Source organism: Takifugu rubripes, chromosome 4 (assembly GCF_901000725.2).
Source record: "Takifugu rubripes chromosome 4, fTakRub1.2, whole genome shotgun sequence".
In the NCBI taxonomy this organism is placed as follows: Eukaryota; Metazoa; Chordata; class Actinopteri; order Tetraodontiformes; family Tetraodontidae; genus Takifugu; species Takifugu rubripes.
This window is the reverse complement of record NC_042288.1, coordinates 5,143,600-5,155,994: the sequence shown is the minus strand read 5'-3', so window position 1 is coordinate 5,155,994 and position 12,395 is coordinate 5,143,600. Positions and strand designations below refer to the sequence as shown.

The window sequence follows — 12,395 nt, the reverse complement described above, 5'->3', positions numbered from 1 at the left end:
TCAATGTGAATGAATGGATGAGTGTAATATGTTTCTTACTGTTATAAATGAATCTTCTTTTCAGGGCGTGATAGATTTGGTTCTAGATTGCATTGATCATCTGCACCAACACATCGGTGACTCTCAGTGGGACTCAGAAGAGGAGGTGGAGACCAGCCTCAATGGCTTTTACAAATTACTTGGTGAGCTCTAATGATTTACTGTAAATAAAGGACCTAAACCTGTCTCTTCAGCACATGCTAGCAACTAACGTGGAAACAAAATGCACTCTTAATTTTCCTTATTGGTTTCTGTTAAGTTCTAATTCAATCCATTGTTTTAAGAGAGTCACTAAGAGAGGTAAATAAGTCCTCATCTTGAGCGTCTTTGTATTTCCCCTCTCAGCCGTGGTGCTCCGGGGGAACCGTGTGAACTGTGCACATTTTTCCACTTCTATAGACTGGCTGATTAGCAGGCTGGACTGGCTGGAGGCCTCGACCGGTCTGTTGAATTTCTTGTGTTTTCTCTATTTTCTCTCAAATTTTCCCATAAGATATTAAACACTTTACAACTACAGCTACGCTGTGTACACTCCAGATACAAGTTTCTCATATATATTATTTCTGTTATTATTAGTTAGTTGTCTGTTGTCATCCTCAGGAGTATTGGAGGTTCTGCAGTGTGTTCTACTGGAAAGTCCTGAAGCTATCAATGCCATCAAAGAAATCCATATTCACTCTGTTATCTCTTTTCTAGAGAAGCATGGATTCAACCACAAGGTGGCATTTTGAAGCTTTTAGCATAGCTGAAATAACAATCATGAAATATCTTTTAAGTTACTGTCTGAAGAAGTGTCTCAGTATTGATGAATGTTACTAGTGTTTACATATGGTCTCTGAATTTAGAGTCTGAAATCCAATAATCTGTTATTATTGGAATATTATTACTGTAATAAAATGTTTTTCTGGAAATGAACATACCTGGTTTTAATTCTGATGCTGTCTGTAGCATTAATAATTATGGTTGTTGTGTGTTTACTGAGTAGTTGTGTTGAGAAGTACTGAAATGTTGTATTGCAGGTGCTGGAGGTGCTGTGCTCTCTGTGTGTGTGCCATGGTGTGGCAGTGCGGTACAATCAGAACCTCATCTGTGACAAACTCTTGCCAGACCGAGACCTGCTGCTCCAAACACGCCTGATAAATCAAGTGACCAGGTGCAATTTCAGTGTATTTCTTTAGTTCTGCTCTGAGCCGTTTCATTTTAATCATGCTTCAAATTTAGTTTATTTCACAAAAATGCATCTGCCGATGTTGCGTTCTCTCCTTTATTTACAGAACCAGTGATAAATTGAGGCTTCTTCTCATACTTTCTCATCTGTTTGGTTAACCAAGTGCTCTTTAGCAAGTGTGATTGCAGCCATTGTTAGTTTGTGTCATTGAGACTTCAGAGTTCTGCACACATTTCTCCGGTTTGGTCTATCTAACTGAATTGTTTCCCCTCATAAATATTTATCTCTCAGTCATTGAAGGTTTCTCACATTGAGATGGTGTTGCTGCATGAGAAGTACACACTTTATACTGCTGTGCTTTTCTGATTAATGTGCCCCCCCCCCAAAATGGAACGATGCATTCCATTGTTATAAGTCTGTTTTGGAAGCTGTTTTTATTTATTACATGTTATAATGTTTTATTATATTATGTTTTATTTATGTTTGTTTATTGTGTTTATTACATGTCTTTATTTACATCGGGGCACTCTGAATGATACCACAGCATGAGGCCAAATATCTTCTTATTTCTTGGTGACGACTCGGCCCAGCATCGAAGGTGGTACTATGAAGTGGTTGTGGATGACTTGGATCCCTTTGTCACATCTGAGCCTACGCATCTGCGCGTGGGCTGGGCCTCCACTGAAGGTTATCGCCCCAGACCCTCTGGAGGTGAAGGCTGGGGAGGTAATGGGGTGGGAGATGATCTGTGCTCCTACGGCTTTGATGGCCTTCACCTCTGGTCAGGTAGAGATTCGGGATATTGAGAACAGTTAGATGATCTGCTCAGAAGTTAAAAGATTGATGACTGATGGCGGAATGCATCTGCTGAATTGCAGGCGGTGTGGGACGCAGAGTGAGCTCTCCCTTCCCTCATTCACTGAAAGATGGTGATGTTGTCAGCTGTTGTCTTGACCTCAGTGCTCCCTGCATCTCCTTCCGAGTCAACGGTCTTCCTGTGCAGGGCATGTTGGAAAACTTTGTTGCTGAAGGTCTTCTCCATCCTGTTGTCAGTTTCTCTGCTGGTGTTAAGTGAGTAGATTCTCTTTATTTAAAAAGTAAACATGCCCCAAAGATAATCCACACTAGAATCTTAATGAAGCACATTTTCATATGCCATGAGTTTCATATGTTGCCTCCAGTCACCCTGGTTCTTCACTCCTTGTCTTTTTTTGGACATCAGAATACGTTTTCTCTTCGGTGGACAGCATGGAGAGTTTCGTTTCTTGCCCCCACCAGGTTTCACTCCGTGCTCTGATGCTCTGCTCCCAAAAGTAAAACTGACAGTAGAAGCATGTCAAACACACATTTTAAATCATGGAGAAGGACAACATGATCTTTTTGGCCCCTTGATTCCTTCCACTCCAGTGGTCTTCATTCCTGCACCAGTAGACATCAGCAAAGTAAAAATTATTGAGATTTTCATTGAAACATAAAAATTGTTTCTAATTGCACATTGATTTAAATACTGCCAATAGTTATTAACCAATTTTAAATTTAGCTCTTACATTAAAATACAACATGTTCTAGTTGAATAACATTTAAATGTTTTACCATCATAGGTGCCATTGCCACCACAGCTTGAAGACATCCGGGAGAAAATGGCTGAAAATATCCATCAACTCTGGGCAATGGATAAAATTGATCTTGGATGGACATTTGGGCCTGTAGGAAAACTATTCTACTGTACAGTTTAAATACTGATTAAAATGAGAATACTGCCAAAATACTGATTAAATTAAGTTAAATAAAACAATTTCCCCACAAGTATGGAAAAGGTTACTATAGACATGGGTGGTCAGAAATATAAGCTGCCATATGAATTACTGCTTTCCAAACACCAATTCAGCTTTGTGCAGTCAGCTGGCTTCCCAACGGCACCTGAACATTATAAAACAGGGACCGGCAACACACTACAGTATTGACAAGGGCTGCAAGTGTTGCTAATGAGGCTTTAACTCCTTAACACAGTGGAAGGTCACAATGAAGAGGAAAGTGTTACAGTTTTTAAAACACCAATATGATGCATCATTCCAAGGAAGGAATAAATTCTGTAAGAAGCAAGCTTGAACAAGCTCAACACAGGAAATCATATCAGGGTGCATAGGCATTGTAGAAAGAGTATTTTTAGGGATCATTTGAAGACCTCTGCTCTTAGTCTAGGTTCATGTTATCACTGGGCTTTAGAACAATGGCCAAATGCATTGATCTCAGTCCTATTAAAACTCTGGCAGGTGCTCAGAAAGCATGAAGTTTGGACCAGTGGGAACAATCTGCAATGAGAGAAAGACTAATTTCTAAAGTCAGTTGTGGCTCAGACACTTGACTCTTAATGGCTCCGATCAATTTGATCATCTCAGTTTTGCTTTTTCTTGTTTCACTTCAGTGCCTCGATAAAATATCTTAACTTTCTGGACATTTTGTCTTTGTTATATTAGAAACTGAACTATAAACACTTGTTAATGGTCACTTCCACTTTCAATAGGGGAAACTTTTAATTTTGGTGAACCTGTTAGGATTAAATGTTAATTTAACTTCAACCAGGTGAGAGATGAAGTGAAGAAGAATGATCCTGGTCTGGTGGAGTTCTCCAAGTTGTCAGAACCTGAGAGGAACCAGAACCTTCATATTGCCCAGGATACGCTCCGGTTGGCTCCTCTATTTGTAACATACCATAGAAACAACTTTAATTCCACTAGATGTTTCTTAATTGTGATGCTCAGAAGCTCCATATGTTGTGTAGAAAGGAGCAGGGTCATGTAAATACTAAAGTTTGCATGATTTAAAAAAAGAAAATTAATCTTTCTCATTTGATTTTTACTTTTTAAAGAACTCTTCTGGCATTTGGTTTCCGCATTGGATTTAATGAAGATCACTCTGAAGACAGAGTCAAATACATATCACTGGCTGCAAAGTATGCACCCGCACCAGCTCACATGTTCACTGTTTTAAATATCAGAAACATTTCAGAGAGTTTAAATGTGTGTGCCACTTTATTCTTTTGTCAGGTATGAGCAGCCCAGTGGCTACAGGCCTGCCCCAGTAGACCTGAGCCAGGTACGTCTTAGCTCAGATCACGAAGAGGTGGTGAGACTGTTGGCAGAGAATGATCACAATATTTGGGCCAGAGAACGTATCAAACAAGGATGGACCTATGGAACCCAACAGGTTTATGTTCTGTGCCATTTTTACTGTTATCCAGGTAGTGCTGAAGAAAAAGTTAAATTTCTTTCTTTCATAGAGTTTCTTCTCTTTCTTTCAGATAGTGTTTTAATAGCATTTGCAGTAAAAAAAATGCACATTCCCACAATATGCTAACACATGTTTGATTTTCAAATGAAATCTACTTTTTTCAGGATGTCAAAGCAAAGCGGAGCCCGTGTCTTGTCCCTTACAGCTTTCTCGATCAAAGAACAAGGAAGGTGGGCCGAGACCGTGTCAGAGAAGTGGTTGGTACCTTACTAGCCTTAGGTTACAGCCTGGAGACCCACAATCAGAAACAAGGTTGGGCTCAGATAGAAATGTCATGCCATTATTTTAATTTAATATACTCTTATTAACTACAGCATAAGTGGAATTGCGTAGCATTTTAGCGTTGGTTTATTACCCACATGTTCTCCAGTTAATGCAACAGTTCAAACCACTTTACAGATAACTATATTTATATTTCTGCTTCCTGATTTCACAGCCTCTTTATCAAATCCATGTCTCTTCTCTGCTGAGAAATATAGAGTGTTCAGACCAGATAAGTCACACACTGTATCCACGGGAAAGTGGTACTTTGAATTTGAGGCAGTGACAGCGGGGAAAATGAGAGTTGGCTGGACCCGACCAAGCTGCACTCCAGACAGAGAGCTTGGTTCAGATGACCAAGCATTTGTTTTTGATGGATTTGAGGTATGGTGACAGTTTTTACTGCCTCATTGTATTTAGTATCATTGTTAAATGTTATTAAAATTGCAAGACCCCAAAATATGGATAGTTATTTTAGTTTTTAGATAGTTATTTTACAAGCTTGAGAACAGATTTGAGACATTTCTAATTTGAAGGATGAATTGGTGACACTTTTTTCACCTTGTGCTTTTATAGATGTATGACCTTGACTGTGCATGAATAGATGCATTTACATGTTGTTCAGGGGTTCCATTTCAATTTCCTCATACACCAACTAAGTCCATTCTCAGCTCATTGTTTTCTCATTACTTTGTCCCTGCAGGCATGAAAAAGCTTAACTATGTTTTGAATACCACAAATTTTGTGTTTTCTCTGAATGTGATTCTTTACAAAGGGGAGCCAATCCTTATTTATGTGGTTACACAATGGAGACATTTTTTCTCTGTCATGCTTATATGAGCCTTTCTGTTATTCAAGGTTATGGTTTCAGAGAACCACTGTTTAAATGTTCCATACCTTTCGTTTTAAAGACACACATAAAAGTAAAAAGTCCAATCAAAACACTACAGTGTCTTTGATATGATGATTAAAACATAATCCTAGAGGTCCATTTAAACGGCCCTTATCTGAGGCTGTAGTGTTCTTTCTTTCGGTGGTGGAAGGAGCGCGAGCGGGAGAGAGAGAACGAATGAAATACTGTGCAAAAACGCGTTTCCTATTTCTGTGTGAGTGTGAATGGTAGTGAATATAGTTTTATTTTCTGTGTGCTTTGTATTCATTTATTAGTTTAGCGAGTGTGTGTGAGTTTGTGGGGCGGCCGACCGCGTGCGGCCGTCATGGCGGCGAACGCCAACTTGACCGGGTTGAGCAGGAGACGGAGTGAAGGTGGGAGCGGGCTCCGTGCTCAGTGTGGAGGAGGTGGCTCTGGCTGTGGGCCAGGAAATCGGTCACGGCTCCGTGAAGTCCGCCGCCCGCATGAACAGGGCGGTGGTGCTGTTCGTAGAGCAGGTGGAACAGGCCAACAGGTTGGTGGAGACGGGGATCACCGTAGGGGGGCAGTTCGTCCAGGTGACTCCGCTGACGCAGCCGGCGGCACGGATTACCTTATCCAACGTGCCGCCGTTCATCAGCGATGAGTTCCTGGCGAAAGAACTGTCCCGACATGGGAAACTGGTGTCTCCAATTAGAAAATTACTATCGGGCTGCAGGTCGCCATTGTTGAGACACGTAGGAAAAGGGAGTGAGTGTGTGCGTGTGACTGAGGTGAGTGGAGAGAATGAAAATGTGGAGATGGTGGTGGAAGTGACTGGCGAGAGTGGTGAGGCGGGGAAGGAAATTGATCCAACTGGGGTGGCATTTGAAGTGTTGGGCGGGCTGGGTGAGACTGGTGATGGAATGAGTGAAATAAGTGAACTGGGTGAGGCAGGAGAGACGGGGGACATGGGTCAAACCGGCGAACAGGGTGTAGCTGTAGGTGACATGGGGCAGGAGACAGGTGAGCGTGGGGCGCCAGGGAAAATGGCTGGCGAGCTTGGTGAGGGAGGAATGACCACAGGTGAGCAGGGTGAGGTGAGCGTTAGCACAGGTGAGCTGGGTGAGGGAGGTGCAGGTACAAGTGAGGGCAGCGGGGGGGGTGTCTGAATGGTGGTCAGCTCCCCCAAAGCGGCGCAGAAAGCAGAAAAATGGAATGAACGACGGTGGTGACAGAAAAGCTGGACGGCTGGAGGATGCAGCCGCTGCCACAGATACCAGCGACCAAGAGTACATGTCCGATGCCAGTGAGCTGTCGAACACGGTGGCGGACAGCGAGAGGGATGACTTGTACCCCCAGAGCATGATCAAGAACTTTCTCAAGAAGACCAAAGGCATGAGGGGCCCTGATTTGGAGATTTACTTCCCCGACAAGCTCCTGTTCATCCAGTCAGCCGGCCATTGGATCAAACACAGAGCGACGTCGGACCTGACTGACCCTGAGATCTTCAGGCTGAAGAAGCACATGGGCAAAGCCAGGAAACAACTGAGAGAACTGTCCAACAAGAGCACCAGCTTGTAGGCTGACTGGCTGGGAAGGGATGGAGCCCCCCCCTGCTGGAGCCTGCGTGACAGGCCACCGTTGTTTTTTCCCTCTGTAGGATCCTACTATGTCAGACCAGTGCCCATTTCTGTTCCGGGCGAGAGACAATGTTTTTTGTGTGTGTTTGAATGTTGTAAAGGACACTTTTGGATCAATCGGACAGTGGAAAACTCCCTGTGGAGTAACTAGTTTTTGTTGATTCTATTTATTTTGTTGTTAGCACTGGTTTTTTAAAAGTGTGAATTTGTGTAAATAAAGTGTTTGTGTAAAAATCAAAAAATCTTTCTTTCAAAATTCAATGTGATATTTTGCTCTTGACTCCCTCTTTCTGAACTCTTGGTTTTCATCGTGTTCAGGCACAGTGGTACCATCAGGGCGCCGACCCGCTGGGACGTCCGTGGCAGAAAGGCGATGTTGTGGGTTGTTTGGTGGACATGGATGAATGTACCATGATGATCACACTGAATGGGGAGTTGCTATTTGATGGCAGAGGCTCAGAACTGGCTGCCAAAGACTTTGAGATCAGTGATGGTTCGTTGTTTAAACAATGTAGTAAAATGAAAATGAATCATAAACACAGTTTCTTCTTTCAAAAGAAACAACCCCATACAACCCAGTTATTTTCCTTGGTGTCTTAGGGCTGTTGCCAGTGGTCAGTGTTGGAGTGAACCAGGTGGGGAGGCTAAACTTTGGCCGCTGCGTGGCTTCTCTTCAGTACTTCACTGTCTATGGCCAACAGGAGGGATATCACCCATTTGCTGCCAACATGGCCAGAGACCCAGCTCTGTGGATAAGTTGGCAACAGCCTCAGTTTAGCTCAATAATGCCCGATCATCCCAATGTACAGGTAAGATATTTAGGCTAGAGGCTTTTATTCTAAAACTTTTTTAGTCAATGAAGGCCCACTCTCATAATTGCCTAATTATCTATTTTCATTCATATTTTCATTTCAAATTCCATTTATTTCCCCTGTTCTTATTTTAAATTATTTTTTCCACTTTTGTTTAGTGTCCTTGAGTGTTCAGAAAGGCACCTTAAATCAAATGTTATTTTATTATTATTTAATAAGGATTGTTTATGTGCTGTTCAACAGACCAAACTAATACTTCTAAATGTTATTCAAGGTCACCAGAGTCAATGGCTCAGTGGAATCTTTATCCAGCCTGAGGGTCTCTCAGCGGTTGTGTGCGCACCACAATGGAGGCAGTGAGATAAGCTTTTTCCGGCTCAGCATGCACATTGAATGTGCTTCTGTCCTCGTTAGCCCTGTGGGGGGTGTCCTTCCGATAGCATCCAACTCTCTGTCTCCAGGTTAAAATGAGATTATATTTGATATCTTATCAAATATGTTTAAATCTCAATATGCTCTGGAACCTCTGAAATATCCTTAGCATTGCTACAGATGTTACAACAGTAATTTTAATATTTATTCAGATTATGGCTGACATTGTAGCAGTGTGACCTTGATGCTTGGTTCTGTCTAATCTCCCATGGGTCCGGCTGTAATTAAATCTTTTGTCCTTCTAGGAAGGAAAGAACTGGAGGAGGTGGACTCTGACTTTGAAGTGCTGAGGAAGTCGGCCCTGACTTTTGCTGGTTCGAGAGATGAGCTCAACCACAAGGATCATAATCAAGAAAAAACATCGAGACTTAAGCATCGGTAGGGCGTAAAGTAAATAAATGTAAACATTAATCAACCATTATTGGGAATGAAGACAAAGACAAACCCATAAAATTTGGATCCAGTCACACAATAATGTACAGTACAGTGATCCCTCGCTATATCGCGTTTCATCTTTCACGGCTTCGCTGCTTCACGGATTTTTTTTGCGAGTCGTTCATTGCAGTTCTCAAATATAATCGAAGGTGGCATATCCGTTTATAAAAATCTTCTTGCTCAGAAAATGAAAGAGCGCCAACAACTACCCATAACAATGTTCTTCTCTCGGAGAAAGACTCCTGCGCCTTCAGTAGAAACAGACGCTCCAGCGGAGCGGAGTCAGGACGAAGAGGCACAGCTGGGACTGTGAAATACGCCAGTGACAATGTTTCCAACCTTGTATTACTATATTAAAATTATTGTTTTAAACAAATTTTGGGCTTTAAAACAGGTTTTGATTTTTGGTTTCATTCTATAGTTCAGTATTGCATTGTAAAATAATTTAAAAAAATGAAGCTGACTACTTCACGGATTTCACTTTTCGCGTGTTATTTTTGGAACGCAACTCCCGCGATAAACGAGGGATCACTGTATATGATTACATTTTATATGGAGGCAGCACGTGCAGTAGTAAATATGAGGATAGCACAACAGCCCAGTTAGTCTTCATTAACAACCAATTTGTTTGTATGTTATAAATCATTGTTTTTTCTTCAGGTTCATGCTTAAAAGGAGCAAACCTGGACTTGTAAGCAGCAACTCATCTGCGCGGCTTCTGGAAGATGTTGTAGTTGATAAAGACAACTATGAGCAACTTATCCACAGCTCAAGAGTAAGGCTTCATTTTAGCTTTACAAATAAATTAAAAGTTTAATGGCAGGTCTATTTGTCAGTTTAGATAAAACGAACGACCTTTGTGTTCCAGTATTATTACTCAGTTCGGGTCCTTCCAGGCCAGGAGCCTTTCAATGTGTGGGTAGGTTGGGTGACGTCAAACTTTCACCAACATGAGGCGACTTTTGACCCTGACAATGTTCATACGGTAACTGTGACCCTGGGAGATGAGAGTGGTAAAGTCAGAGAAAGGTTGGTTTCCTGCACCGCTGCAGGTCTGTTTCATTAATGCCTTGTCCTCTCACACTGGACAGCCTGTCTTCTGCTCTTTGACTCCAGTTCGGCATCATGTGGAACATTAATGACCTTTTTCCACAGCGTAAAGCGATCTGTCTGTTACATGGTCTGTGCTGGAGAGGCAACAGGCCTCTCTCAGAGCCGCAGAAGTTCAGGGTTGGAGATTGGTTGTTTAATCGATACAGACACTGGACTGCTCACCTTTACCTCTAACGGAGTGGAGATGTCTACTTTCTTCCAAGTAGGTCTCCCAAGAAACTATTTGATTGGTAACAAATTGTGTCTTTCTTACTCCTCCAAATTTCCCATTTCTCTGTTTCCATTTTCATTTCATAAATATGAATTTTATACTGCTGATCTGGGAAACTAAACTGACAGATGTGTATAAAATTCAAAATTCTTTGAACATCCTTAAGTGTGATCATGTGTTTTGGGTTATTCTTGTGTTAAATTTATCAAATGATAGTAAATATATGAAATAAATGTCAAATCCATAAGCATGCTGAGGCGTACAACAGTTTTTTGTGGTTGTAAGTTTCTAATGTTAAGTTTATTTCAGTCCAATTCATGTCTGTTAACTCCATTTAAAGCTTATAACAAGATATATGTCTCTGTTTAACAATAATGATTGAATTAATCTGGACATGTTTACTGCTCAGGTGGAAGCCTGTACCAAGCTGTTTCCAGCTGTGTTTGTCAGACCCACCACCAACAGCATGTTTCAGTTTGAATTTGGGTGCATAAAGGTAAATAATTATTTGCCTTGTCTGCTTGATATGTAATGTATTCTATTTTTTAAAATCGGGTTAAATATTCTTTACATTTTGGCTTGTTATAAAATGTTTTTAACTTCATGATTTATCTGTTTTAATATTTCATTTGTCAGACTTTGTTTGATTTTGTTTGTTTCTTTATCCAGAACGCGATGCCACTGTCTGCTGGTTTGCTTCGCAGTCAAAGGTGTAACACTGCTCCCCACTGTCCACCAAGGATCCAGGTCCAGCAACTCAAACCAGTTTCATGGACAAGGCTTCCCAGCCAGGCAGTGAAGGTGAACGTGGACCAGCCAGATGTTTACAGAGGATGGAGAATCCAATGCTCTGAGGCCCTGCAAGCCATGAACCTTCAAATTCCGGATGAAAACAGGTGATACATATGAATAATAAGTATAAATCAAATTTATTATTGCAACAGTGAATTATTAAAGCTCACCAATAATCACCACCTGGACCCTCTAGACTTTCCTCTTTGTTATTGATCCACAGTAAACCTGTAGATGCTCCTCTCCCATGCCAAACATTGCTGTTGTGTTGTATTGTTGCCTTTTATTCCTCTTTAGTTTGGAATTTGACACTTTGGAGTTTTAGACTTGATTCCTTCTTTGTAGATCTTAAATATGTGCAAAGTTAACGCCACTTTGAATTAAACCTCAGGAAGCATCTATGCTGAAATCCTCATTTGTTGTGTGTGATAAACTATGTTTAGGTCTTTTGACATTCTGGAGCTGTCAGAACTGGAAGACCTTTTGACCTTTCATCACCACACTCTCCGCCTCTACTGCTCTTTATGCTCCCTTGGAAACAGCAGAGTCAGCCATGCCATTTGCAGTTACATGGACCAATCCCAGATCCTTCATGCCATTCAGAACCCTCACCTCCCTGGTTTACTGCGCTCTGTGTTTTACGAGTTACTCATTCAGGTTAGTCTTGCTTTGAGTTTATCGTTTTTCACTGGATCCAATTGAATAATTAATATTCTTGTTCTTTAGGTTCACCTTAGCAGTCACACTACAGCCTACCTAATGATGAACCATGAATACATTGTCCCAATGACTGCAAAGGCTAGAGATATCACCCTTTATCCCAGCTCCTTTACTGGTGATAATGGTGGAACTGGTATTTCTAACTTCAGCCATGGCACATCCCTTAAGCCACAGATGCATTCCTCATCTCCTTCTTTTGTCCAAATTTATGAAGGAAATTATGCAGCTGAAATAGCCCAGGAGGACAGTCCAGAATTTCCCCTGGATGTGCTGAAGAACCTCACTGTACAGATGTTGACAGAGGCAGTAGATGTTCTGCGCCAGAACCTCAGAGATCCAGTAGGAGGCAACATTGAGCTTTTGCTGGTTCCTTTACTTAAACTGGTCTACTCTCTGCTGGTTATGGGAGTGTTGGAGGATGAGGATCTAGGGAAAGTACTAAGACTACTAGATTCAGGAGTCTTTTTTACAAATCCCCAAAGTCCAAAGGATAAAGAAAAAGAAGTTGAATGTGATGATGAAAAAGAATATAGTGATAGTCAGCAGCAAAAGGAATATGACCATAAAGTAGGACTTCTTCAAATGAAGCTTCCAGAACCTGTCAAACTTGAAGTGAGCAAACCAAAAT

The 12,395-nt window shown here is 41.5% G+C and overlaps 1 protein-coding gene across 3 annotated transcripts in view; it reads left to right on the top strand.

The window, feature by feature from the left end:
- Positions 1–12,395, top strand: part of ryr2b (ryanodine receptor 2b (cardiac)) — a 47,750-nt gene that overhangs the window by 5,602 nt on the left and 29,753 nt on the right. For 2 of the 3 annotated variants that reach the window (XM_029835472.1, XM_029835471.1), the window contains exons 14-37: positions 65–182; positions 385–480; positions 640–758; positions 1,059–1,192; positions 1,752–1,993; positions 2,086–2,278; positions 2,430–2,649; positions 2,809–2,913; positions 3,791–3,894; positions 4,077–4,160; positions 4,255–4,414; positions 4,603–4,750; positions 4,935–5,143; positions 7,571–7,745; positions 7,853–8,061; positions 8,339–8,525; positions 8,742–8,874; positions 9,592–9,706; positions 9,800–9,960; positions 10,087–10,246; positions 10,665–10,751; positions 10,925–11,151; positions 11,491–11,704; positions 11,774–12,379. In XM_029835472.1, the coding sequence (XP_029691332.1) occupies positions 65–182; positions 385–480; positions 640–758; positions 1,059–1,192; positions 1,752–1,993; positions 2,086–2,278; positions 2,430–2,649; positions 2,809–2,913; positions 3,791–3,894; positions 4,077–4,160; positions 4,255–4,414; positions 4,603–4,750; positions 4,935–5,143; positions 7,571–7,745; positions 7,853–8,061; positions 8,339–8,525; positions 8,742–8,874; positions 9,592–9,706; positions 9,800–9,960; positions 10,087–10,246; positions 10,665–10,751; positions 10,925–11,151; positions 11,491–11,704; positions 11,774–12,379 (4,206 nt within the window). The remainder of the gene's footprint in view (positions 1–64; positions 183–384; positions 481–639; positions 759–1,058; positions 1,193–1,751; positions 1,994–2,085; positions 2,279–2,429; positions 2,650–2,808; positions 2,914–3,790; positions 3,895–4,076; positions 4,161–4,254; positions 4,415–4,602; positions 4,751–4,934; positions 5,144–7,570; positions 7,746–7,852; positions 8,062–8,338; positions 8,526–8,741; positions 8,875–9,591; positions 9,707–9,799; positions 9,961–10,086; positions 10,247–10,664; positions 10,752–10,924; positions 11,152–11,490; positions 11,705–11,773; positions 12,380–12,395) is intronic. The other variant, XM_029835473.1, reaches the window with a different exon arrangement.